General features: G+C 41.3%; 1 protein-coding gene across 2 annotated transcripts; it reads right to left on the minus strand.

Annotated features, from left to right (window-relative positions):
- GLIPR2 (GLI pathogenesis related 2) lies at positions 1-24,834 on the minus strand. 2 transcript variants are annotated; one of them, XM_062500568.1, is made up of 6 exons: positions 24,686-24,834; positions 15,976-16,205; positions 13,006-13,114; positions 9,518-9,621; positions 2,625-2,702; positions 1-1,693 (listed from the first exon to the last, which is right to left on the minus strand). In XM_062500568.1, the coding sequence occupies exons 2-6, from the start codon at positions 16,022-16,024 to the stop codon at positions 1,533-1,535; spliced, it is 501 nt and encodes a 166-aa protein (XP_062356552.1). In that variant the 5' UTR covers positions 16,025-16,205; positions 24,686-24,834; the 3' UTR covers positions 1-1,532. The 2 variants fall into 2 exon arrangements, with proteins under 2 accessions (XP_062356552.1, XP_062356561.1); XM_062500577.1 differs by lacking the exon at positions 15,976-16,205.
- Between the last annotated feature and the right edge of the window lie 563 nt (positions 24,835-25,397).

Genomic DNA, 25,397 nt, shown 5'->3' on the forward strand with positions numbered 1-25,397 from the left:
TCTTTCTTTCTTGGGTTAGAACAGTTGCTGCTTTTATTTTCCCCCATGTTACAAAAGTAATAATGTCATATGTTAATGTCCCGGAAATAAAATTTGAGGATTATTCAACAAAGAATCAGGTAATAGCAAAGGTTTGAGTAGTTCATATTCAAAAATATTTATTTTTCAGTTGTTTATGATACGTGTCAAATTCTTGCAAAAAAATTGTAACAAACAGCATCACAGTGACATATAATCAAGCCATCAGAGTGCAGCTCATCACAACTGTGTAAACAAAAAGAAGTATTTCTGTAATGGCACTGTCCATGAATGAGATTATGGCATACAGAATCTCAGCAAAAGTCAAGGGAAACTTTTACAAAGAAAATAAAGCCCCAGATTTAGGCACAGTGTATGAATCTGGACAAACTGGCCCAATCTACATTTAATCAGAGAATAGAGTGTCCATAGAATTTTTGCTTGGCTTGTTGTTAAGGAAATTAAATCTTCATTGTTTTAAAGGCATCAGTCCAGCATGTGAAATAGTACTGTTATTTAATAATATGAATAAAGAGCAAACATTTCTTAATTATGACAATGTGAATACCCCTACTGTTACATTATTAAAGATGAGATGATTTGGGAATGTTATTGCCTGTATAGCATGACACCTTAAAAAGATATTCCTTAGGAAATAAGAAATAAGTTACTGAGAAATAAAATCCAAAGTGCACCATCAAAGAATCTTTTTTTTTTGTGCATAAATACCAAAAAAAGCAGAATCTTATTTTTCTGCAACAGAAGTAAGCAACTGGATTATAATACAAGGTACATACTGTAAACTGTAGGATGTACTTTGAACTTAAAATACCTCAAACGTATTTTATATATCAGCGTCTGAAATGGGATTTCTTAAATTTTATGTGCTTTTTTAGATCATGCATTAATTACAGCTTGCTTGATGGCTACAATTTTGCCAGCAGCCTTTTAGTGTTCTGCGAGATCCTCTTAATAAAAACACACAGGTCTGAATTCCACTACATTTTACACATGTACCTTTCATACAGGAAGTTTTGCATGTGTTCCATCTGCAGAGACTAGGTCCCACAACAGCAGGAAAGTAAAGACAGAGCAACGAAAGTACAGTTATTAAAAAGTACTGGACAGCTGGGAGTACATAATAGAACTACAGGCTGGTATCTTAAGTTTACAGAAAGCTATAAGTTTGCTTGTTTAAAAAGACCAGACATCCAACATGTGCTTACTCACATGAAGACACAGAGTTCATGCAAACAATTAAAAAAAGATCTTACTTATTTTATCCTTCAGAAATGCTGCATATAGATCATCCTCAAATAAATTGTGGTCCCCTCAGTAACAACAGGGGCCTGATGTGCAGGTTGACTCAAGCAACACGTAATTCCTCCACAGTGAGACGTGAACAGCAGTAACAAACAGGAGATTTAATTGAATTGGGCTTCACTTCAAACACCATTAGGTACAAATCCAGGTTCACTTGTCATTAAGCAATAAGGCTACCTTAAAAAATAGATTTATTTTCTTGGAGGAAGAACATTTTCTTCATAATAGCCTGGATTTACTACATTTCCAGCTGGGTCATATCTAGCCACCACAAAGGTTGAGCCATCACTAGCAGATGCTTTCCCAACTCCCATCTTCTTTGTGTTCTTCCAAACCATTGCTGTGAAGTGACCTGAAGAGAGAGAAACATACTTCTTCCCTTTAGATACTAAATCTGTAACATTCCCTTTAACATGTGAGGTGCTGGGGGAAAAAAGAACACTAAACAGCCTTTTCTTTGCCTAACATGAGAACAAGCTAAGGACATGAAAAGGAACCTGACCTCTACCATTTTGTCTTTGAAAAACCCTAATCTGATCTGTTTTCATGCCACTATTCCCATTTCCATGTCCTGTATCCAAATAAGAACATGTAGCAGGAGAATCATGAAAGAAGTAGTTTGATTAGTATCACATGTAAAATTTGACAAAGACAGTCTGTACTCCCTGCAGTGTGAATAGCAGTTCTGAGAGTGACTATTATTCATTTGCTTTAACCACCTCATACTCCCCCAAGTGTTTGCACGTGCAACTCTTCAAAAACCCCACTGTTTTTGTGGCTTCTGCTTAGTTTAATAGCCACCCCTACATTGTTTTTCCCTCTATGCATAGGCAAATCCCAAAATCAGGGAGAAAAGTGTGATTTTCTTAATCTGAAACAAGGTCAGGTACCTCTCTTGCTTGAGCATTGAGAAACAGCAGTCTCAAATTCATTTTGCACTAGACTGTCAATATGCAGCCAACAGCCTGTTCTCCAAATTTTAGCTGAAGTCAACTCTGTGAGTGGAGTGATATAATTCAGCAGAAGTCACATGTCAATGTAAATAACAACGTAGTACATTTAGTAAGACTCCTATACAATATAATATTTCTTACAAATTAATTTGCTTTAAAAATAAGTTGCCCGTTCAAAACTTTGAAGTTGGAGGAAAAATACAGTACTAAAAAACCCCTACAAATTTTGCTTAGTTTATAATTTCCCAGGGTCTTTTTGCACATTTGTCAGTTTATAGCATAGTAGTAGAAGTTCCATGTTTGAAAAGAAAGTTCCCAGTCTGAACTTACCTGTCCTAGAAGAAAACCCAGGGGTTTGAAAGCTGTAATTTTTTATTTCACTGTACCATCTGTCAGCCACATCTTTTCCTGAAAGACAAAAAAAATGTGCTGCAGAATCATGACATAAACACAGAAGTGCGGATCACTCAAAGCCTGTCCAGTAAAATTTTCTATAACTTTCAGCTTGGAAGGTAATGAAAACACATCTCCCTCATCTTGGATAAGTGCTCTGGTCATCAGGCTTGTATGTACAGCTTTCACCAGCTCCTTCCTCTTGAAGTGTGTTTGAAAATGCCTGGGTGCCATATTTTCTAAGCAAAAGGCCACACTTGTGGATGTTTACCCCTTCCAGCTCCAGGTAAACCAAAGAAAAATTAAATTTCTGATGTCTTTTAGTTTCCCATGTTCTCACCAGCATTGAATATTTCAGATTTCTGAGTGCATTTAATTTAGTGGTTTCTAGCTAGCACTAAAGCCATTGTGAAGGTCCATTTTGAGGCACTCTAATCCAGGGTACTACAGAAAAAAAACCTCAGATACTCAGGAACTGCTTCTGTGAGGAAGTCTGTGTGTCCAGCACTGTCTCATCCCATCCAAGGTTTTCCTAACAATGGCTGTATAAGGATGATGACTGCAGCCAGGGATGTAGCGCAGACCAGAATCAGCAGATGCAATGCAGACAAATGTCAAATGTTACTTGTTTTCCATTACTGATTGTTAGGAAATTCTTGTGTCAAACACCAGGGGGATGAGAGGGGTCAGGTTTTTCCCTGAGCAACCTCGATAATTAAATTTCTGTTTAGCATTCCAGGATGCATCATCCACACAAGGCCAGGAGGTTTCAAAGCAAGCTGCCAAAGCTGTTAAGCCTGCCATCAAGAAGAATGCTGGTCCCTGGTGGACTGCTGGCTGCAGAAGAGCAATGACTCATGCTTTGCTATTTTGCAGCAAAAAGTCTTGAACTTGCGCACTTCTAGAAGTCAGACACTGTGTTAACTTCTTTAAACTTCAGCTTCTTATGACTGAAGTCAGCTTAAAGGATGATGCTGTTGGCTTGGCAAGCTGGTTGTCAGAGCCCTAGCTGGTAAGCAAATATTCAGTGAAATGCCATCTCTAGAGAGCTTTATGAACTAGAAGTATTATGAACTTATATGCCACACTGCTTGTTAGGAACAGTGCTTCATAGAGTAAAAAATTTTTTCTACATAAAAACGTAACAAAACAGCTCTTGCCTCCCAAAGTAAAAGTTTCAGGAGTAGCAACTGGTTTCTTCTTTTCTTGCTCTCCTTGCACCAAAAGACCAAACCCAATAGACATGTATTGTGGTTTAAGTATGTAATACATACTTATTTGTTCATTTCTTACTTGTGCTAAAGCTAAAACGAAGACTAAAAGAAAGTGCAAATAGTGACCCTCATGCAATACAAGGTGAAAAGAGAAAGCACATCGTAAAAAACAGACAACAAACCAATCAGATTATCCTGTTCCACTCTAGATTTCATAACTATGAAGGATTTGGATGGGTTTGTGGTAAGCTGGGTGTAACAGAAGTACAGTGTGTGAGTGCTGACATATCAGACCTTATGAAGCCCGTGCATTTTATGTGTACAAGTGCTGAAGTGACTATACCTACATAAGTAGGATTTTAGCAGAGGTAGGACTGCATTCTCACTGCTGCCAGCTTTTTATTCCCTCTGTTAATGTATCAGTGTGATACAGTATAAACAGTATTTAAAGAGAAAGTCACCCCACTCTGCTTACTGTAGCTCTGAGAAGTGTGCCAAGGCAGCATGTGACAGAACTTGGAAGCTCCATAATGTAAGTATTGCAGGGCACATGAAAGTTTTGACAAACACTATCTCTTCCTAATTAATTTGCTTTTAATTTAAAGAGCACCATCATTTGAAAAAAATATTTGCCTTTTAATTCAAGGGAGATAGCAATGGCAACAGGCAAGACTGCCTCAATCCTGTACCTGAAAGACAATGAGCATAGCTGGGCAGCATAGTCTATCATGTGTTAATTCCCAGATTTCAAGGATGAAAGCTTTCAACTGACTGAGGCAGTTAAAGCCAAGAAGCTGATCACTATTCTTCATTTTTCACATGCAGGATCAGTTTTCATTACATAGCATTGCTGTCATCATCCTTGAATTAAGTCATGGCCTCATAAGGCATGAGAAAATAAAGACTGGCTTTTTTCTAGCAAAAGAGAAGGTCACCAAAGGACTAGGCAACTTTCGACAAACTCTGTCTTGAAAACATGTTAAAGAAGTGTCCTGTAAGTGAAGGGAATGAATTGTATCTGTCACATGGCACAGGAAGTGAGGGGGAATCCAGTGTTGAAGATATTACCACGTGAGAAGACAGGTAGGTACCTAGTAATTAAACAGTCTCTCTTTCCTCTGGAATACTTTCCTTCTCATTCTTTGCCCTTTGTGGAACAGTAAACAATGCCCTGGTGGGACACAAGACAAACCAGTGTTGAAAGTGACAGCTGGCACACAGGGGATTAAGGAAAACCCCTGTTTTGAACCGAGTGACCCCCAGGCTTCCAGAGAGAAAACAGCATAGGGGTCAGGAGTCCACTGAGTCTACCTGCTTTAGCAGCACCTTGCATCCTCAGAAAACTGACCACATATTTCCATTTAAATGTACTATGGAATAAATTATGCAGTCATATTTAGGATCTGTTTTGATTGCTTCTCAATGTTTCATTGAAAACAGCTCCCGCTGCTCCCAAAGTTCCCTCAAAACAGAGGAAATTGGTTGTTGTTCAAAATGCTTTTCAGTCAGAAGGGGAAAACACAGAAAAGAAATTGCTCACATCCCTCATTCCTGATCACAGCAGAAATTAAAAAGTTTACTCCTCTCAAGAAGCACAGGAGTCTGCCCTGCAGTCAGAGCTGCAGCTTCTCTTCTGTCACTCTGCTTCTGGAATTTATTCATATTTTTCTGGGCTTTTAAATCACCCTTCCTCTTTGCACTGCAAGCCACACTCAGAGTTTCAACACTTTGACTAAGGAAACGCAGTTTGACTCCACCCTTCTCCCAGTGAGAGATAGCTCACTCATGACCTGCCCAGCGAGGCTTACTAGATGTTCATTTCAGAACAGGCTAAATCTCACTCTGAGTTTCAATCGTGATGGACAATCTTCTTCACATGAAAACTTGGTGCAACAATCCTTGAACTAATGTCCAACTATAGTTTTGCCCAAGACTAGGACCAGCACAATGATTTGATTTTATTTACACAAGCTACATGCTTGCAATGTGGCCACACTGACTGTGCCTCAGAGGTGTGACCATACAGGCTCAGCTGATATGTAAGACTAACAGTCTAAATTATATCCAAATTATCAAAGGGTCATTGCATGTGCCAGCAGGTGCCATTACTCTTGCCTGGCCACACTCTCATCAGCTGTGTTATTGTCTCATTAAATGTCTCATTAAGTTTAGCTATCCTCCTGGGTGAAGAACTCCATCCTCTGTGGATATTGAGGGTGTGAGTGTCAACAGCCCATACCAGACCAAGGGTGGCAGGGACCTCTGCATTTGTGGTGCCAGCAACTGGAGCACCAGCAAAGCAGGTGAAGTGCTCTGGGAGGAGCTGCTACAGAAGTGTGTGGCCATTGCAAGGTGGGTTTTGGTCAGCAGCCAGGGACCTGTGCATGTGAGATGTACTGTACTGGAGTGGAACTGCAGCCTCAGGAATTGGTATGTGCAGGTGCAAGCTACTGGTGACATTGGACCCAAGGACAGATACTGGGTCCACTGAGTGTCTGAGCTTAGTTACTGTTGGGATCCACACTGGAATTCTATTTCTATTAGGTTATATATATATATATATACACGTATATGTGTGTGTATGTAATTTAACACTATAAAATATACTGAGAAATATATATTTGTACTTTTATATACTATATTAATTTACTTATATACACTCCATTAACATATACTGGAACATATACTGAAGCCACCTGGAAAAGGAAAGAGGAGAAGGCCACTAGCACTGTTCATTTTAATACTGACTGCATCTGTTTGTGCTGCTCATTTCCATGCTATATGTGTGTTTGTGTGCATGTGTGTGTGTATGTAAGGCTGGACACACATTCCCAGCCTCACCATTGGGAACACAATGCTGTGGCAGCCCTACTCCTGTACTCGGCTCCCCTCAGCTGGGCCCAGTTAATTTCTCTCAGCCCAGCCTTACTGGTTCTCCTCATGCCAAAGAATGCTTAAATCCTCAAATAATCCCACTAAGTTGCCAAAAAAACATTCTAATAGAACCACATAGAACATATTTCTCTGCAAATGGGCAGCATCTTGGTGATCTACTTAAAAACTAAGTTTTCACAACATTGCTTCCACCAGTCCAAGGGGAAAGAGGGTAGATTTAATATCTCCTTCAAAATAAAATATCTGCCTAGATTAAAGTATTACCAGTGACTTTCTGAAGTAATTCTCTGCTTTCAACATCCCTCATGCAGGTCCTTATTTTATTTTACTTTATTTAACAGTATTGTATAGGCCTGGTGTTAAACAGCAAGAGATAGATCAAGGCAGGCCTTCAGTCAGAGCACACTCTTCCAGGGTTTGCACAGACTGTGCTTGTGCTGTTCTGCCTCCTAATCCCAACTTTAGGAGACCCAGATTCATCCCATGACAGATTTGGGTAATAGCGCACTGTGGATTTCTCTTACAAGTTCTCTAGAGAGTTCATAAGCTGCAGTATTTCCACCAGCAACAGGGCGTGTTCTTCTCAGCCACACCAGCCATCCCAAACAGAATTCAGACATCCAGGGCTTGCCTTCAGCCTCCTGACACAGGAGAAATGAGATGAGGTATCCTGAGAAGCCTGACATAGCACAGCTGCCAAGGCAGGCTGTGGTGTCTTGCATTAGAGGCAGATAACAGCTCACTTATGTGAACACAGACAAAGAAAATTCTTGCCACGGAGCAGTTCCTGCAGGACTGGAGGGAGGAAGCAGCTGCCAACTATTTCTTGGATTACAGGGATAAACATATTTCTAGCAACAGCTTTAGACTATGTAACTCTAAAATCCTGAATAGAATTCAAGGTATTCCTGTACCAGGAGAGAAGTCATATTAGAAAACGATATAGTTGAAAACTTAAATCTTCCCTGAAACAAGAAATGCATCTTCTGGCATTATTAAAGAGCAGTAAGAGCCAAAATAAACAGCATCACTTTTTGAGAGAGAATACAGAGTATTCTAGAGGTTTATTGACTCTCGCTTTATCTGGGAAAGAAACCAGAAAACACTGCCTGCCTTTGTTAAGCCCCTGAATGGATGTCTTAATCCAAATTTCAGCCTCATTGAGCAGGGTACAAATTAACTATCCAGAGGGAACTATATGAGAAAAATAACAAGAATGAACCAACTCCACAGAGGTGGAGACTAAGCCTAGATGAGAAAATAACTTCCTTTGAAGAACTAGCTTTCTCATTATGGTACTTGGAGTGATCCTGCTGCATTGGAAATGTAGAAATGTTTCACAGAACAAAAGAGGATGTAGCTTAATTTTCTCAACATGGCATTTAATCCTGTGGATAAAAAGCAGCAAAACTTCTCAAAACTGGAAAGCTATGTATGGAAACTGCATTGAAGAAAACAGACCGGATCCAGAGAAAAGACAGACATTATGTAAAAGGATTTGTGTTTTATGTTACCAGCTCTCTAAATGGGAACTCCGTGGCTTTAACCTCGAGGGAAGGAGCACAGGCCCTTAATACAAACAAGAAGAAAGAAGTAAGCTCAGTCAGTGAGTCATAGCCACTATGCAAACTCTGCCGTACATCTGTGTTTTCCCATGCTGCTCTGAATCCTTTCCTCACACACTTGAAAAGGACAGAATGCCAAATATGAGCAGATCAAATTGTATTTTCCCACCATGGGTTTCTTTTTCAACATGAAAATGTACTCACTTTGGACTAGAGTTGGCTCTTGAAGAGGAACCAAAGAGCATCCCTGGGACTAAACTCACTAAAATTTCCAGGTCCTTCAAACAGAGCCTCCAGCCTGCAGAAACAAGCTTCTGTTTCTTTGGGGCTGTGCTGGAAATTCCAGGGGTAGATTGGAATAAAGAAAGCAAGTGGTCACTTTTAATACATTCCACCTGCTGTCCTAGAAGGCTGAGGCATGAGCCCTGCCCATTCAAAGGCAGAAGGGAAGAGCCTGCTGAATTTCTCTCCAGCTGACGGCTCAGCCTGACCAAAATTCAGCTCCCAGACTCAAACTAAAGGTTCCCAGTTACATAACACATTTACAATCAGAAAATACATGGAGTAAAACAGTTTTCAAAAATGTAATCACGGAAAAGGGCTTAAAGCCTGTTTGCTGACAGAGAGGAAGATACTAGGAAGGACGTTAGCCACTGTCACTTTGGTGTCCAGCCCCCTGCTTCTGCCCCCACAAACAAGAATGGCTGTGCAGTGTGCAAGAGGCATTTTTCCACTTCCCTCACCACAGCTGTGGGCAGACCTCTCTTTGGCTGAAACAAACTAAGGCTAAAGGTGAAGCAGTGGGCATTGTTGGCTTCCTTCTCTGCTGCCATGGACACACAGGTACCTCTAAAGGCAGCTCCACAACAGGGACATACAGAGCAGCCTAGCTGCCAAGCCCTGCCTCCAGAGGGACATAACACACCACCACAATCCCTTACTCCCCCCTGTGCCCACATATGCTTCTTGCTCTCCAGACACATAGGTGACTGAAAACCACCAGCCTGTCCCCAGGGAGCCTGGGCTGGGCTGTGCCAGAGAGATTTTTGAAGCAGAGAAGACTCCTGCACTCTTGCAACCAGATGCTCTGATACCAAAGCACTTGAGACAAGGCACTTATCAGGTGTCTGTGAGACAACAAGAGAAGAGAGCTCACCTGATTGGTCATAGGATGCCCATGCTAGGTTTTCTCCACAATTCCCATTAGCAGACTCGGAGCTGTGCTTGAGGACCCTCGTGGTAGCCAGTTCTTCTGCATACCTAGCAAAGAAATCCACACGTTGGGTCAGGGACCGCAGCTGCAACCAGCAGAAAGAAGGAGGAACAGGAGGAAGAGAAGGATATGCAAGCGAGGAATTGTGCTGGAAGACAACAGGTTTAAGTCAAGTTGCAAAGCCCTGAAGCCAGAGATGCTTTAAGGTTATAGAGATCTATGAGTTAGGCAAAGGAAAAACACATTTTCCCTGTCTTTCATGAGCTTCTGTATAAATTCTGAAAAAGGCCCATAAGAAATCAAAGGGCAGATCCCCTTGCACCATCCTTAGCCGCAGCTGCTGGAAAGGGAAGTACCTAATGCAATTGCTACAGGTGTCACCTCCTGGCATTTCTAGGCCCCTCGCAGGAGTAAATTAAATGTTCTCAGTGAGACTGAAAAAAATCCAGAAGTGGGGATGCAGTCAAAGCAAGTGTAAACCCCGTACATTTACAAATGAAGGTAAAAATGTCATATGCAGAAAAAGAGCAACAGGCAACAAGACCAGGCAACCTTGTACCAGGCCACAAGATGGAAGAGAAGGGGACCACATGGAGACACTGAGGCAACAACTGTGTAAACCAACGTAGGGATAAGCAGCACTGTTTCTATAGAATTTGTCCTGTGTTCAAGTGTGGGACGTGTTTTCTTAAAACAATAGGGTTAAGAAGAACATCATGAGTAAAACAGCTACTCTCTTCAACCAGCGTTGGAAAGGCTTCAGTAGAGAGGGAAATTGGAAAGACTATTTGTTATTTTGTATAATGTCAAGACAGAGAGTTATCAGGTCGTAGGTTTAAAATTCAAGCGAGACAAAGCATTTCTTCCACACTGTGCAGCAGAAATCATCACCACAGGACAATGCAAAGCACACATGAGTTTGAATAAGAGAGAGGCAAATTCACAGTGTATGGATGCGGGGAGGAATCTTCACAGCATATTAAACAACAAATAAATGAGGATACAACTTATCTTTTAGGAAAACCATATTTTCCAGGATAAATCTGTAATTTCCAGGAAAAGATAATGGGGGAAGGATCACATTTGTCCTCCTATTCCTTCCCTAATCATGAGTTACTGGCATCTGCCAGAGACATGAATTTTGTCCAGCTGAACATTTTGACCCAAGCTAGTACTTCAGTCATTAGGTTGTCATTTCCTTCTGCCCTAATCTTCCCACCAAAATAAACAAAGAGAAAAGAGTATTTAGCTGCATCTATTAATTCAGAGATAATGAAAACTTGTCAGTTTGCTAGATCCTGGACTAGAGGATCTTTAAATGCTCTCTCTACAGTCCTGTAATTTTTCTCAGGATCCTCATATCCTAAGTTAGAGGCAGGACTGGGACAAAGTACACTTTGCAGACAGATGAAGCTGCCAGGGATTTGAGACAAAGGGTGGTTAATCCACTCCAGCACAGGCAGTTGAAAGCATGAGATTTTCGTCTGAGATCACCACCCTATGCTTCATCACAGTCAGAGATAAACAGACACCTGCTGAGGCTGACTCATCTCATGTTACAGCACAGATCCAATAGTCAGCTCACCTGCCACAATAACTGGACCTGAAAATAGTAGGAAACATATCATTTTCAACACAGGTAGAGAATCACAGAAAAGTAACCAGAGATACACCAAATACATATTAACAAAGGTATGTATATAGGATATACCCAAAGAAAAAGTGAAGTTCTTTTAATTTAAGAATATGCAAAATCTGTCTTGACAAATATGAGATTTCTTAAATTTCATGTCTTTTATTCAGAAAAAAACATTTCTTGTTCTTGTTACTGACCAGTTTTACCAGTCTCTGAATATGTCTTTTAATTCTTACAAATTACAGACCTCAACCAAAGAGAGGTTTCCTATTGATCATCACAGCAGGGCACCAGCTGAGACCAAAGATGGCTGTGAGGAATTTCTGAAGGATCTAAAAATATCCAGCAAGGGCAACAGCACACTTAGAGATAAATGTCGAGCAATGCATATTTGAAAGAATAATCTGAACTATGCATAAAAGCCAACTTGCTCAAACCAAGTGTTGCACTTCTGAGACCCAACAAGTGCTATTGACAAGTCAATGAAACCTATTCCTCGCTGCGAACATGAAAAACAGAAACAAACGAACAAACAAACAAACAGAAAAAACCCATAGAAGAACAGAAGGAAAGCCCCAGCAGATTATAAGATTGGTGAATGAGTCACTGGCATTCCAAGTCTTAAGAACGCTATATCCAGTTATAATGGTGTCTCAAGAGAAAAAAAAAAAAGGGTGGGGGGGGGAAAGGAAGAAATAAAAAGTGAAAACACCAAGATTTTTCTTGCTGTCAGAGGTCATATCCACATGTCATTTATGTGGTGTGTTGTACAGCACAATACCTGGGAGAAATCTAGGAATCAGGAGCCAATTCATCTATGTGACATCTGTGTCCCATCATGCTTGGACAATAAATCAGGTTCTGGAAAGACTACAGCACCTCTCTCTCCCAGTCAACCAGCACAGAGAAATCTGCATGGTTACAGTAGAAAGCTAATGGGAGGAGATCTTATGTCTAGAGTAGGGATCAAACTGCCCACCATTTAGTATAATTTATCTTCTGAATAGTTTAATCAGCATTTACTCCTTCAGTTATCTCCTTTGTACTGTGACAATCAGCATGAAAAAGAATTGAAAATTTTCAAATCTACTTTTTGAAAAAGATTGCTGTAAAGAGAAGGGAATTAATCTGGTTATCATAACTACAGTAAAGAGGACAAGCAGTATTGGACTCAAACTTCTGTAAGTGACACTCAAGTCAGAAAGCAGGAAGATGGATTCACTGTAAATTAGACTGAGAAGAACTTGTGCAGTCTTCAACACTGGAGAAGAGGCAAGATGTTCCCTTCCTGACAGAACAGAGAACACAAAATAATTTTACTTTTGGGGCTGGGAGATAGATAAATTAATCTGAAATTACTTCCTCTTGATTCCACTGATCTTAGACCAGTCACCACTTCTTACCATGAAAAAGTTCTTTGCTCACTATTTCAGCAGGAGTAGATATTCTCCTGCAGTTGACAGTCCCTCATCTGACAGAAGTGGTGGTGAAGCATATTTTAGACAACTTCCCTCTACAGAGGACACCCACCAGTGCAGAGAGATGTAGTCCACATCTGAAAAAGGCTCCAAGAAAGATTTATACAATTCTGACCACAGAAGTGTCCATGTGACCAGCTACTGCTATGTGAAGGGAAAAGAGGGGATGAAAGAGTAGAGTCCCTCACTTTCTACTCAGTAAGTCTTCACTGGTTATCAGCATGTCAAAAGGCAAATATCTTTGCAGTAAACACAGTCAAACCTAACAGACAAAAGTGTCACAAATCTCATTAGAGAAAAGAAAGGACTGAACTCACTGTTGGGCTCCTCTGTTTAACTTCTTGCAGAGTTTTAATGGGGGGACTCCATGTTTCTTCCTGTAGTCATTGTGTACCTTCAAGACTTCTTCAGCAAATTGTTTGGAAGCTGAAATCACATTAAAAAATTGGAAAGTCTTCAAATACAGACATTAGTGAAGACAGAAAAAGCATACCCTGTACCTGTACACCACTGGTGCAGGCTGGACAGAAGAACACAAGAGTACCTCTCTCATTACCTGGCAGCAAGATGAAATGAACCACTAATGACTTCCATCCAGAAACAAACTCTAATAGACATTTCTATTGGGAAGCTACAGACTCATCAAGGTTGAAGAAAACTGTGATCCTTACTGCTTTCCTCAATAGCAAGGTGATTTAAAGTCAGTCAATCAGTTTGTTTAACACAAAGTTTAAAACAGAAATTGGTTTGACTGATTTTCATCCTAACAACTAAAATCAGTGCACTGCATCACCATCCCAATCTCAGAGTAAGCAAAAAATAAGTCCTTCAAGAGGTGCATTAAAAATGTAAATTATTGTCCCCCTATGCAAGAATTGTCTGTATTAGTCAGGGCACCACCTAAAGAGAATGAAGACACTAAAATGTTTATATCTCTTCAAGTGCTTTGAAGCATGCACTATTCTTCTAATTCATTTTATAGTACAAATTCATAGAGATCTTAAAATGTACCTTTATTTGGCTCAAGACAAATAAATGTTCACAAACAGCAAGTGGTAAGGAAAGGAACAACTATTGTGGCATGGGTTTTTATATTTAATAATGATTCATCAGCTTCATTTCTGAATATCCCAATTAGCATGACTACCATCATTTTCCTTGTAAGACACTTCAGAAACCCAAACCCTATGACCAGAAAGCGTTTCCTGTTATTAACCTTAGATTACTCAACTTCCTCTCACTGCTTGATCCTAACAACTAAAATTAATCATTCTCTGCTGTATCAGCATATTCTCTTCTGCTGTTTGTAATGATGCACTTTGCCCACAACAGAGCTGTCAATTTGCACACACTGCTTTCAGAACTTTTTCCTAAGGTGATTACTCAGCTCACTCTCATGCTTTAGGCTGTTCTTGGAGTTCTCTCCAGTTTCCTCAATGACACTGGGTTAATACAGCAGCCTAAAATAATCTCACTATCCAAAGCACATAAGAAAGCCATTACAGTTTCATGCAGTACCTTAAATCTGTTGAACACTGTCTGAAGTTGGGTTGACTCTTTCCTGACCAAAGTATCATTGTGGACATATATTTAATATATTCTCCATAACATGCTTTCAGACTCACTTTTTTTTGGTATCAGTTTGTTGGTACAACACAGCAGTTCTGTTGAGCAAGGTGACATCTGCCCACCACCTTCCTCCTCTTCAGTTCTCCCTCAATTTTGAGTATCACAAGTTGCACATCATCAAAAAATCAGGCACCTCTGTTCTGGTGTTCAAGCACACAAACTTCTTTTTGCTAATGAACCCGTCTCATCACTCTCGTTACCATCACTCACAGCTCACTGAGTCTATCAGGCCAGAGTCCTAAACCTCTCATCTGCTCTCTTAGAGAGGTAGCCAATTTCTACAGCATCTATCAGAAGTCACTGACAAAAGCAAGCCTACATCAAATTCACCCCCTTCCCTGAGGCAGGGGGTCCAAGTTTCCAGCAAGGAAATGTTAAGTCAGCCTACAAAATAAAAACATTAAAAAACACAGCTTTGAAAGTTGTATCATGTACTCCAGACTACCTTTTTATTAATTTTTCTTGAGACCATGCTAAACTTGAGGCTGTTATCATCTAGACTTAATATCCTGCCCACTCAGCACTGAATAGTAGACAACCAATCTAACCTGCAAGTACAGAAGTTTCTATCCAAATCATTTGCTCTCAATGACAACACCAAATTGAAATTCTAATTTAAAAAATAGTCAACTGAAATACAGATTTTCTCAGTGCTCAGTCCATACATTAACTGAAATACTGCATAATGTAGCTCTGTACTAACTTTCTCACTTACAAAGAGTAACAAGAATGGACAAAACTGAGTTGCTTCTAGCCACACCAGGCACTGCTCTGCTGTCCCTGGAGAACCTTCATCCTCCCCTTCCCTCTAAGGTGGCTGCTATAGAAATGCTTATCTTCTGTGACTCAAGCTCATGTGCTAACCACCTCCCTCTGTACAGCTTCTCCTGTGCCTGATGATGTGTGGAGAGGGACGCCCAAGTGCCAGATAAATTTCAGATTTGTTTTAGAATCCATGTTAAGTTTTTCCATTTTATGAGTGTTCCATACACTGAGAAGCCAGGCATTTAAAGTGAGAGTTAATGGGAGTTTTCAGGCTCCCACCCAAATGGGAACAGCTTCCCAAACAGCTGTGGAGACGTATTTCTTTCCCTTCATGTAAGCTGCTTAAGCGGCTAGAAAAAAATTATTTTCTACTGCCAGAGAGTTAAGTTTGGTCATGAATCATTACACAGCCTAATAAGTAAAACAACTGAAGGTATTAGATACAGTTGTTTGCTCCTCAATATTCAATTATTTGCCTCTATTTCTTATTCTTCTGGAACATTGGCTAAGATAATGGCAGCATGTGGCAAAGAATTTCTAAGATATTATGTGGTACAGAGCATACCTTACAGCGGTTACACTCTTGGACTTACAGTTTCATTGCTCAACTTTGTGTGATGGGGAAAAATAAGCAGAGGAATCTAGGTTGCTTTTTCCATCACATTTGTTTTTCAGAGAATCCTATTTCTCTATTCTTACTGTCGCTAACTTCCTGAAAGGTGGTTGTAGTCAGGTGGGGGTTGGTCTCTTCCACCAGGCAGCAACCACCAGAACAAGAGGACACAGTCTCAAGTTGCATCAAGGGAAAATTAGATTGGATATTAGGAATAAGTTTTGTAGTGAAAAAGTGATAAAGTAGTAGAATGGCCTGCCTGGGGAGGTGGTAGACTCACCATCTCTGGATGTGTTTAAAAAAAGACTGGGTATGGCACCTGGTGCCATGGTCTAGTTGAGGTGTTAGGACATGGGTTGGACTCAATGATCATGAAGTTCTCTTCCAACCTAGTGATTCTGTGAGTCTGTAAACAGTGCCAATCCACTCAGTCTTTCTTGCATGAAGAGCTCTTCATGCCTGAGTCCACACAGCCTCTTCTTAGAGCCATCTTCTCCTGCCATTTCTGTCCTAGTTTGGGCATCAAAACAGAGGTGAGTTACCCAGACGTGTTCCACAACATGAGCTGACCTGCATCACTTTTGCAGCTGTCAACTGCACCTCCTCCACTGGTCTTGTGGAGCTGCAAGATGATAACACTGAATTGTTCCACAAAGCACCAAATCCCTACACAGCAGAAATGCTGCAGGCAGCCTTTACCTCAGCACTTAGGACATACAACATCACAGCAGGCACACACATGACTAGCAAAACATTCATATATTTTTGTGCCTAAGTATCCACCCTGGTGACTTGAAAACGAGCCCTGTATCAATCTCTAGAGGTATTGCTTCTTCTCAGTGCTTTTTGTCCTATTGCTTATGGGTTAACCTTCACTGGTAATGTTTTACTTTCCATAAATACTAAGGTTTTCTACTTAGCCATCAAATAATTAATATATAATGCTATCAACAAGAGACAGTTGGGACTGCTCAGTCTGGAGAAGACAGGGGCTTATAAGAAAGACAGAGGCAGACAATTTATTAGGCCTGTAGTGATATGACAAGGGGTAATAGGTTTAAAATAAAGTAGATTCAGGTTAGATGTATGGAAGAATTTTTTTATGAGAGTGGTGAAACACTGGCACAGGCTGCCCAGAGAGGTGGTGAATAACCCATCCCTGGAAATATTCAAGGTCAGGTTGGATGGGGATCCGAGAAACCTGATGTAATTGAAGATATACGTGCTCTGGGGGTTGTATTAGAGGACTTTCAACTCTCTCTTCCAACACAAATTGCCCTATGTTACTTTGAAATAAACCTTGTTCAGAATCCTACACAGAAGGGTATCATTATGTCTGTCTCAATCTCTCTTTGAGGCCAGAGGCCTCACACTCTTTACCCAATGTGTGCATTAGAGGTAAATTGAGATAATGACCCCAACTTTCAAGCTTCGCCCAAAAATAAATAACCAGAAATGTGCTCATAGAATAACAGGCTACCGCATGTTACTTCCATGCTACTCTTTTGGGCCCAGAACCCAGGCAGAAAGAAACTGTTCTACTTCCAGCCAGGCCACAGATAATTTTTGCAGTAGCATATGAATTGCTCACCTGTCTTGTACATTTTTCTATTAATATTGTTGCTGTTATTCTTTGTTTTCTTCCTGTTTCCAGTAAGTTGTTTCTCACTGCTGTTTCCAGTAAATTGCTCTTATATCAACATGTCTACTTTTTGTTTCTCCAGTTCTCCTCTCCAGCCACCCATGGGTAGGAAGAGAGAGGATTGAGAGAGCAGTGCATCATTCGGGGTGGTTTCAGTGGAAGCACTAAATTGCAGAATACCATTCCTAAACCACAACAGAAGCCAAGTGCCAGAATACATGGAGAAGACACATGCAAAGTAGATAGAAAATACATAAATGGTAATCAAGTAACTGTTTAAACACTGAGTTTAAAGCTCTGCTTTAAAACTGAAATTCCTTCAGTCTTCCTTGATTCTGCAGAATTGCCCTACTCTACCCTGGAAGCAGAAGTGGGTTACAGAATAAGAATGCAGCAAATACAGCTTTTAGTATGCCCAACAAGTTTGTGGAAAAAATAATTAGAAGCTTTAGGGAACTGTAAAGTAATTATATGAAGAATTCCTTTGTTAGTGTCCCAGGTAACTGACACTTCTATTGTGACAAACTTCTCAAAGTATATTCACCAACTGGAAATAAACAAAATTCTCGAGTAGAAGAGATCCCAGCTTCTAAAGACCACATTTGCATCTAGACTCTTCTAAGAGAACTGACATTTATTATTAATCTTTATCCACACTTGAAATGTAACTCTCTGGAAACCAACCCTAGCTGAATCTTTCACACTCTGAGAATAGCATTCCTTCCATGGAGAAGTGATGGATGTCTAACTGATTTGAGAAATGTTAAGGAGACAGCCATGTTCTACTGCACTTTGACTCAGCACTTTGGTTTGAAGCCACAAATGAATCAGGGTAGTCTCATTCTGCCTGGTGTCTGCAGCAACACAGGGAGTGAATGTTCCATGCTTCTTTCTGCACATATTTAACTTTCTTCCCTCCCATTTAGGACTGTAACATCTTCCAAGACTGGTCCTCAATGCTATATGTCACTTGGGAAAATGACTCTGACACTGCAATTCATGACTCATTTCCAGCCATAAAAACTGATCTCCCTTAGTGTTAAACTCCCTTTTCCTCTAACATAACTGGCTGATTGCTTGGAAATATACAGAAGAAATAAACCATGCATAAATCCTGGAGGAAAGGAAAGATAAAATCATACTAAATTTAGAAAGTATTGTATCCTGGGTGGGGTTTCCTTGTCTCCTTTTACACAATCAAGAATTCAATAAATGAGCAAGGTCTCCATCCTATACAACAGGCATTAATGAGAGATATCATAATTGTTGGTACATGATTTCCCTTCCAACCTGAATTATCCTGTAACCTTACTAAAAGTTAGAAGAGAAAGTATTGCTGAAGGAAGTGAAAGGAATTGGGAGTTATAATTAGATACTAGTTTAAATTGGAGTAGTTTCCTGGAACATTCCTATGTTTGCTGCTCAAAATAGCTTTCCCTTCAGCTCAGGAGATCCTTCTTCAGCGAAGAGTTTCTGTGATGTTTCTCAGCATCCAGTTTTGCCTGAATTTGCTCACACACCTGCTTACTGCTGGGGTGAGCTTCAGGAAAACAGAAAGATATCTGAGTTAACTGGATCTGGTGGACAAGGACCCCACTTATTTTAGTATCTGGGCTTGCTCTACAGCCAACTGGCAACTTAATAACCTTTCATTAATAACCTGTGACACATGATGTAACACACTCTCTTCCCCCATACCCGATTTGGGGCATGTGGCCTGAGAATATGAAGCTGCCAATGCAATGATGTTTCAATGACATTAGTCATGTCACTGTTTGATTGCAAATCCTATTCTTGCTATAATAGACAGTGCTGATTACTTCCTCACTTACAGCTTTTTATAAACAGTATGGCAATTGACTGCTCTGATTAAAAAGGAACACCTGGTAAACTGGAGGCTGCACAGCTCTGAGAGACAGCAGAGCCTTCTATGATACAGGCATTTAAAAAACAAGCAGCACTAATCAGCAGTTTTGAGGTCTTGAGCACTGACAGAAGCAAGTTTTCACTTTCACTGGAGGCAAGGGTGTGAGAAATGCTTGGCTTGTAGCCCCCGTCTCCTCCAAACTGACAAACAATCAGGACAGCAAGCAGTCACCTCCACGGAGTGTTCATCTTACATAAAGCTGGAACTGACTGCTCATCATCTCCAGAGCAGCCAGTCCTGACTTTGCATGAAAGACAATCAAAAGTGTTGTTTTTATTACTACTCTGCCAGGAAGGACACCTGCATATTGTAATCATGCCACACACCCACAGTGACAACATTTGTAGGCATCTTATGTGTATCTTATGCTGCATGTTCTTATGCTCTGTAGATGGACAGCAACAGACATAACCTTGTTTTAACCCAGTGCCAATGTCACTTTACATAGCACTGCTAGCTGTGTGGTGCCAACCAAAGTCTTTGGAAAGTGAAGAATTTTGCAAACAGGAACCAAAGAGAGAACTATCCCATGTCTCCTGGATATGTTCCTTCATTTTACACCTCTACCATTCATGTTCTATCATGGTTTGGGGTAGGCATACCTGAACTAGCTTTAATCTCATCAGCTCAAATATCCTCCCACCTTGCTTTTCTGCCAAGGACACACAAGATAGCTGTGGCAATGCTCAAATTATGTTTACTTATGCACCTCCCTGAGGCATGGAAATATGGCCATGCACATTTCTTCTGATCACTGATGTGTGTGAACTCACCTAACTAGGAGCCAAGTCAGGCAGGGAGGCACAGAAACCTTTTTTTATTCACATTTATGATCAATTACATGACCTCTTTTTCATCCCTCTGCTCAACAAAATCTTTTAAGAAAGGTATTTCTTTCATAGAATCACAGCATAATAGAATGGTTTGGATTGAAAGGGACCTTTGAAGATCATCTAGTCCAATCCTGCTGCAATGAGCAGGGACACCTCCAACTATACCAGGTTGCTCAGAGCCTCATCTGACCGACCTTGAACATTTCCAGGGATACATTAAATGATGTTTACAGTGACCTAAACAGGTCCATATTGTTTTTCTTAGGCAACACCCCAGACTCCTACCACCTCCTCACACCTACTTGCACAGGAGCCAGCTCTGCACCAGGGAGATTGGGCATGCACACAGCCTCACATCATCCCCCTCTGTGGGGCCACCCAGCCCAGCTCTGGCTGCTGTTCAGACCTTCACAGACTGGGCAGAACTTGCCTACTACATCTGCCTGTAAAAACAGAATACAGATAGGCTCCAACTTTTCTTTCACAGAACAGCAGAGCCTCTGCAGAAAGAGAGATCTGTAGCCTTCTGGCCTGTTGAGATAAACAATAAACAACAAAACTGTTAAAACCAAAATACATGTTTTCTCTTACTTTTTGTTCCTGCACATAAAGCAAAAACAGAAGCAAATTCAAACCCAGGCAAGACAGACACTACCAACTGTACTGATAGAAAATGGAGGGTTTGCATGTTTCCAGTAATAAAAGCTTTCTTTGTGCTCAACTTTTATATATATATACACATACAACACAATAGCATGGGAAACCTAGGTAGGTGCCTCAGTTACTATGGACCATCACATTCTATCTTATTCTTCCTGAGCCCTCCCCACTTGTTTTGATATTTATCTGCCTTGAACATGAGGAGCTATATAATCTTGACAGGAGCAACTGCTGTAACATGGGGTAGCTGTTGCATTCTCCTCCCCCACCAAAACCCTGATGGCTCAAAAGACAAGTAAAAATTGGGTCCACGATACTGCCACAGCCTGACACATCCCTGGAAGACTTTTTTTTTTTTTTTAATCTGCTATTTATTGAACTTGAACCCAAGAATCAACATCTTCTGCACACAGCAACTGGAGATGAGGGGTTTTGAAATGTCATTTTCCCACCACACCTCCAGTTCAGTTCTGGTGTAAAGTTCAGTTCTGGTTGTGTTGGAAAGTTCCACAAATGCCCCAATGTTACCAAATGCAAAAGCTCAGGTTCTAACAGTTCAGAACAATCCATCTTCCCAATCCCCACCATTACTGCAAAACCAGCCAGCACAACTCTTTGTTATTTTGGCAGCTTGGGAGTATCTCATTTCTCAGAAAGCAAACAGGTCACTTGTCTAGTATGCCTGTACTTTTATCATGACCTTCCATGGCTGTCTCCTACCAGGATGCTGAAGTACAAGTCAGCACTTCAGCTGCAGATGTAGCTTGTTCTGCAGCAAACACAACAGTCCTTTTTACTGTCCTCTGAAGATGTATCTTAAGAGTTAAAAACCAGCACACGCTTCTAAATGAGATTAAAACCAGCATGGAAAACTGCACTGGATCTGGTTCCTGTCTCTTTTCCTTTTGTCAAAACCCTTTCTCAGCTCCTCTTTCTTTTGTTTTTTTTCTACTGACTCAACATGCAGAGCAGTTGAGAAACTCCCAGCCCTCTCTCTGGAGTCCTACCCACATTTGCAGAAGCGGGGAGAGGGGGGAAGGAAAATCAGAAGAAAAATAAAACCAAACTATAAAAAGAAAACCAAACTCTGTAAAATGATCACAGTATTTACGGAACCTGACCTCGACTTTGACACTGGCTGCACCCACTTGCCAGTACAAAGAAGGGAGAAAACGGGGCAAGCTCCCTTCCCCCACGAGGCTGAACCCGGGGGAAATGCTCCCACTGAAGTAAGACTTTTAGAAGCATTCCCTACCACCATCCCAGCCTCTTCAGAGACTCCCACTGCTCAGCAGAAATCCACGTGCTCCAGAGCGGAGGAGTGGAGCTTGCAGCCAGCTGCTTTCCTGAGCATCGCCTGCAGCTGCCCGCAGGGATAGATATCCTGGATATCCAGGGCTGCCCGCAGGATCCCACCTCCGGCCGCGCACAGCTGCAGTGGGGTCAGAGCCCTGCCAGCACGGCAGTCCCAGCAACAGGGCAACGAAGAGCTGCCAGCTCACCATCCCCTCCTTTCCTGCAGAAATACTTACCCCTGCCTTTCTGCTTACAGCTCTTCGGGATCTGTGGAGCCGGCTGCCTGCATCCCCCACTAACCCAAATGGTGTCTGAAAAGAGAAGACCTGGGGGGGGACAGAGGGTCTTCTCTGTGTTTGGCTTAAGTATTTGCAGGAGTTGTGAGCACGGGAGGCATTTTTCTAACCATGACAAGGAAGTTTCAGTATGAATTTGGTTTCATCAGCCTGCAGTTTCCAGGCAAGAAAGCTGAGTCAGATGCTTTCAACACTCAGCTCTATTCAGTGAAACAAAGCAATGTCTCTAGCTCTGACACTTGAAATGAACATTGCTTCAAATATAATCTAACAACTAGTGATACAAAGTTATATTAAAGTAGTGGCCCCACTTGCCGTGAATTAGAGCATCTTCAAATTAAACCTTCAGGTAATCTCTGCCTTAATCTTTCTGACCCAGGAGAGGAGCAAGGAATCTTTTGAGGTCAGGCAGGTCTGTCATGCAACCTGTTCCACGTTCATGTACCCATGTACAGTACAGAAAAATGTGTCTGCATCACACCTGAAGAGTACTAGAGCAGGAACACCTTTTGTATTTCGCACAAAACACATAGGAAGCAGTACTCTGAAAAACAGCTGCTCTCCCCATTCAAAGGCAAACCACACTGCATGATCTCAGACAGGAATTTGAAGACTTCGGTGAACTAGAAAGAGCAGATGGGATTTAGTCAATAAACCAATTGTCAGGGCAGGATCTCGATTATAGATTAATCTAAAAATATTACACATAGCTCGAAGACAATAACCTGGACCCAGCTTAACATTGGTTTGAAAAGTGTGACACAAGTGACAAAACATTTTTAATATGTACCTAGATCTCAAGCTCTATTTGCACAACCACCTAAGGATGCAAACATTAGCCAAGCCTTGGCAGAGGGAGCTTCTGGTCTGTCATTGTTCCTAAGTTTGTAAAAATCAACTAATGCACAGCAATAAATGTGCAGGGGGGAAAAAAATGAAGATAAGTAATTACCTTATGACTGCTTTAGCAATTTGCATGTATTAAAACAAAAGGAGATTTTTCTTCCTTTGGGGATTGGGAGGCGCACAGTGGAGTATTTCTACTGCTCTTGCCCAATGTGCTTTGCTAATGTAATGGCACTACACTGATTTGGTATTTGTACTTCTTATGATGTTAGCATGGGAAGTGCTAAACTTGATACTTCACATCAACTACACTTATTTAAATTGTTATAGGGTTATTTATCCCAAACTAGCTGCCAGGATATGAGGCCAAACCCACCCACTGGCAACTGGACTTTGCAAAAAAAAAAAAAAAACAAAACAAAAAAAACCCACAAACAAACAAAAAAAACCAGGTGGTTTGTCTGGACTGGGTGTCATACCAGTAAGCCCTCTACAGCCACATTTGCAGACAGCTCTGATCTCCTCTAGCAGGCTGACCTTTAAAAATAAAGGAAAAAAAAATCCAATACACACATGCTGAGGCCCTTTAAAGTGTTACTCACACAAGGATTTTCCTTAAGTTTCTCTAAAGAGGCCTATAGTTTTGAGTTGATCAAGTACTAGGTTTTACTAAGCATGTCCCCAGATGTGCTGTTCACACACAGGACAGACAGACAACAACCAGGCTCCGATTTGTCACAGACACAATGCCATAAGAAGTCCCATCCAGTTTCACATCTGTTTCAGAAATTCAGGACAGTTTTTGGTCTTAACAGGACAAAGGTAGAGAAAACCCAGGGGACTGAGCACTCCCTTCTTAAGTCTCTGGCTCCTTGGCAGCTTTGGAGAAGTCTCTCCCAGCCCAAACTGAGCAGGATACACAGACAGACAGACAGACAGCAGTGGGGAGAGAACCAACAGCACAGGCAGCAGCAGTAGGGAAAGGTTTAAAGAATATTTGCACAGCTGGGGAGAGACATAGGAGCTGAGCAAGGCTGTCCTGAGTTAAATGGTAACCAAACCTTACATTTAAATCCTTCCGACAGGAAGGGTGATAAAGCTTACCTCCCTCTAAGCATCCTGCTGCTTATCTGCAAGGCTAATAAGTTTTGTCAGACAGCAAGACACAAAATAACTTTAAAGCTGCCGGATTCGTAGTCATTTCTTTACAGCAATGCAAAAGTACTTTAGATTACCAAACACAAACTGTGCATGAAATACCACTACCTCTACACCGTGCAGACTGAGGAGGGGGTTTCTCTTTCCTTTTCCTCTTTTTACAATCCAACCCTTTGTCAGAGAGAAAGCTCCTCCCCGGCTGTACCATGCACAAATGAAAGCAGCCTTCTCCCAGGAAAGCCACTGAACGCTTCAGCAGCGCTTTCCAAGCACAGAGCCGGGCACGGACTTTGTGCGAACGCACGGCCGACTGCACGAAGGCATTTGCTCACCTGATTTCCCCATGGCCAAGTGGGTTTCTCTTTTTTTGTTTGTTCGTTTTTGTTTTGTTTTTAATTTCACCTGCTTCCTCCTCTCTTGACCGAGTTTTGCCGCTAAGTGCCGGGATGAAGCGTTCGCAGTTTCAGCTCAACTTCTTCATTCGCCTGCGACCGCTGCTGGGGGGGGGGGGGGGGGGGGAAAAGCCAAACCAAAAAACTCAGCAGCGCGAACCCGCGACCGCCCCTTCTTGAGCGCTGGAATAAGCCTGCCCATGCCTTTATAAGGCATAGGGACACCGCTCTTTTTTCATTAAAAGATCCTGGTTAGGGTCAGGAGCTATTTATCCTCCACAGTAACCAAGCAGCTCCAAAACACCATATGTTTTCACATGCCATTTTAGCTTAGTAATCGCATCTGTCTTCTGATAAGAGTAGGCTGTGAGAAAAAATTCTGCTGACAAATAGTTCGGCTGCCATAGTGGGCATAGCCCATGGGATTAATTCATACAGCTAAATGCTGTTGAAGTTTTACCCACTTGCTGCACGTAAAGTTGAAACAGAAAAGTGATAAAGCACTTTGAAGTATAACTACATTTATATGTCTAAAATGAATCACTTCCTGCACTGTTACAACACCGTCTGTAGAAGGTATTAGTAAAATAATTTTTTGCAGGTTAAAGAGGAACCGTGCTGATGGTGTGTTTCTGTGAAAAGCACTGGATGT

This window comes from Cinclus cinclus, chromosome 1 (assembly GCF_963662255.1).
Source record: "Cinclus cinclus chromosome 1, bCinCin1.1, whole genome shotgun sequence".
NCBI lineage: Eukaryota > Metazoa > Chordata > Aves > Passeriformes > Cinclidae > Cinclus > Cinclus cinclus.

Bases quoted from the DNA above. Each gene is read 5' to 3' on its own strand.
- GLIPR2 (XM_062500568.1), bottom strand. From the start codon at position 16,024: ATGGCACCAGGTGCCATACCCAGTCTTTTTTTAAACACATCCAGAGAT. The intron at 13,115-15,975 runs GTGAGTCTACCA...ATGTGATTTCAG, and splicing joins TTTAAACACATCCAGAGATG to CTTCCAAACAATTTGCTGAA. The intron at 9,622-13,005 runs GTGAGTTCAGTC...TTTCTTTGCTAG, and splicing joins TTAAACAGAGGAGCCCAACA to GTATGCAGAAGAACTGGCTA.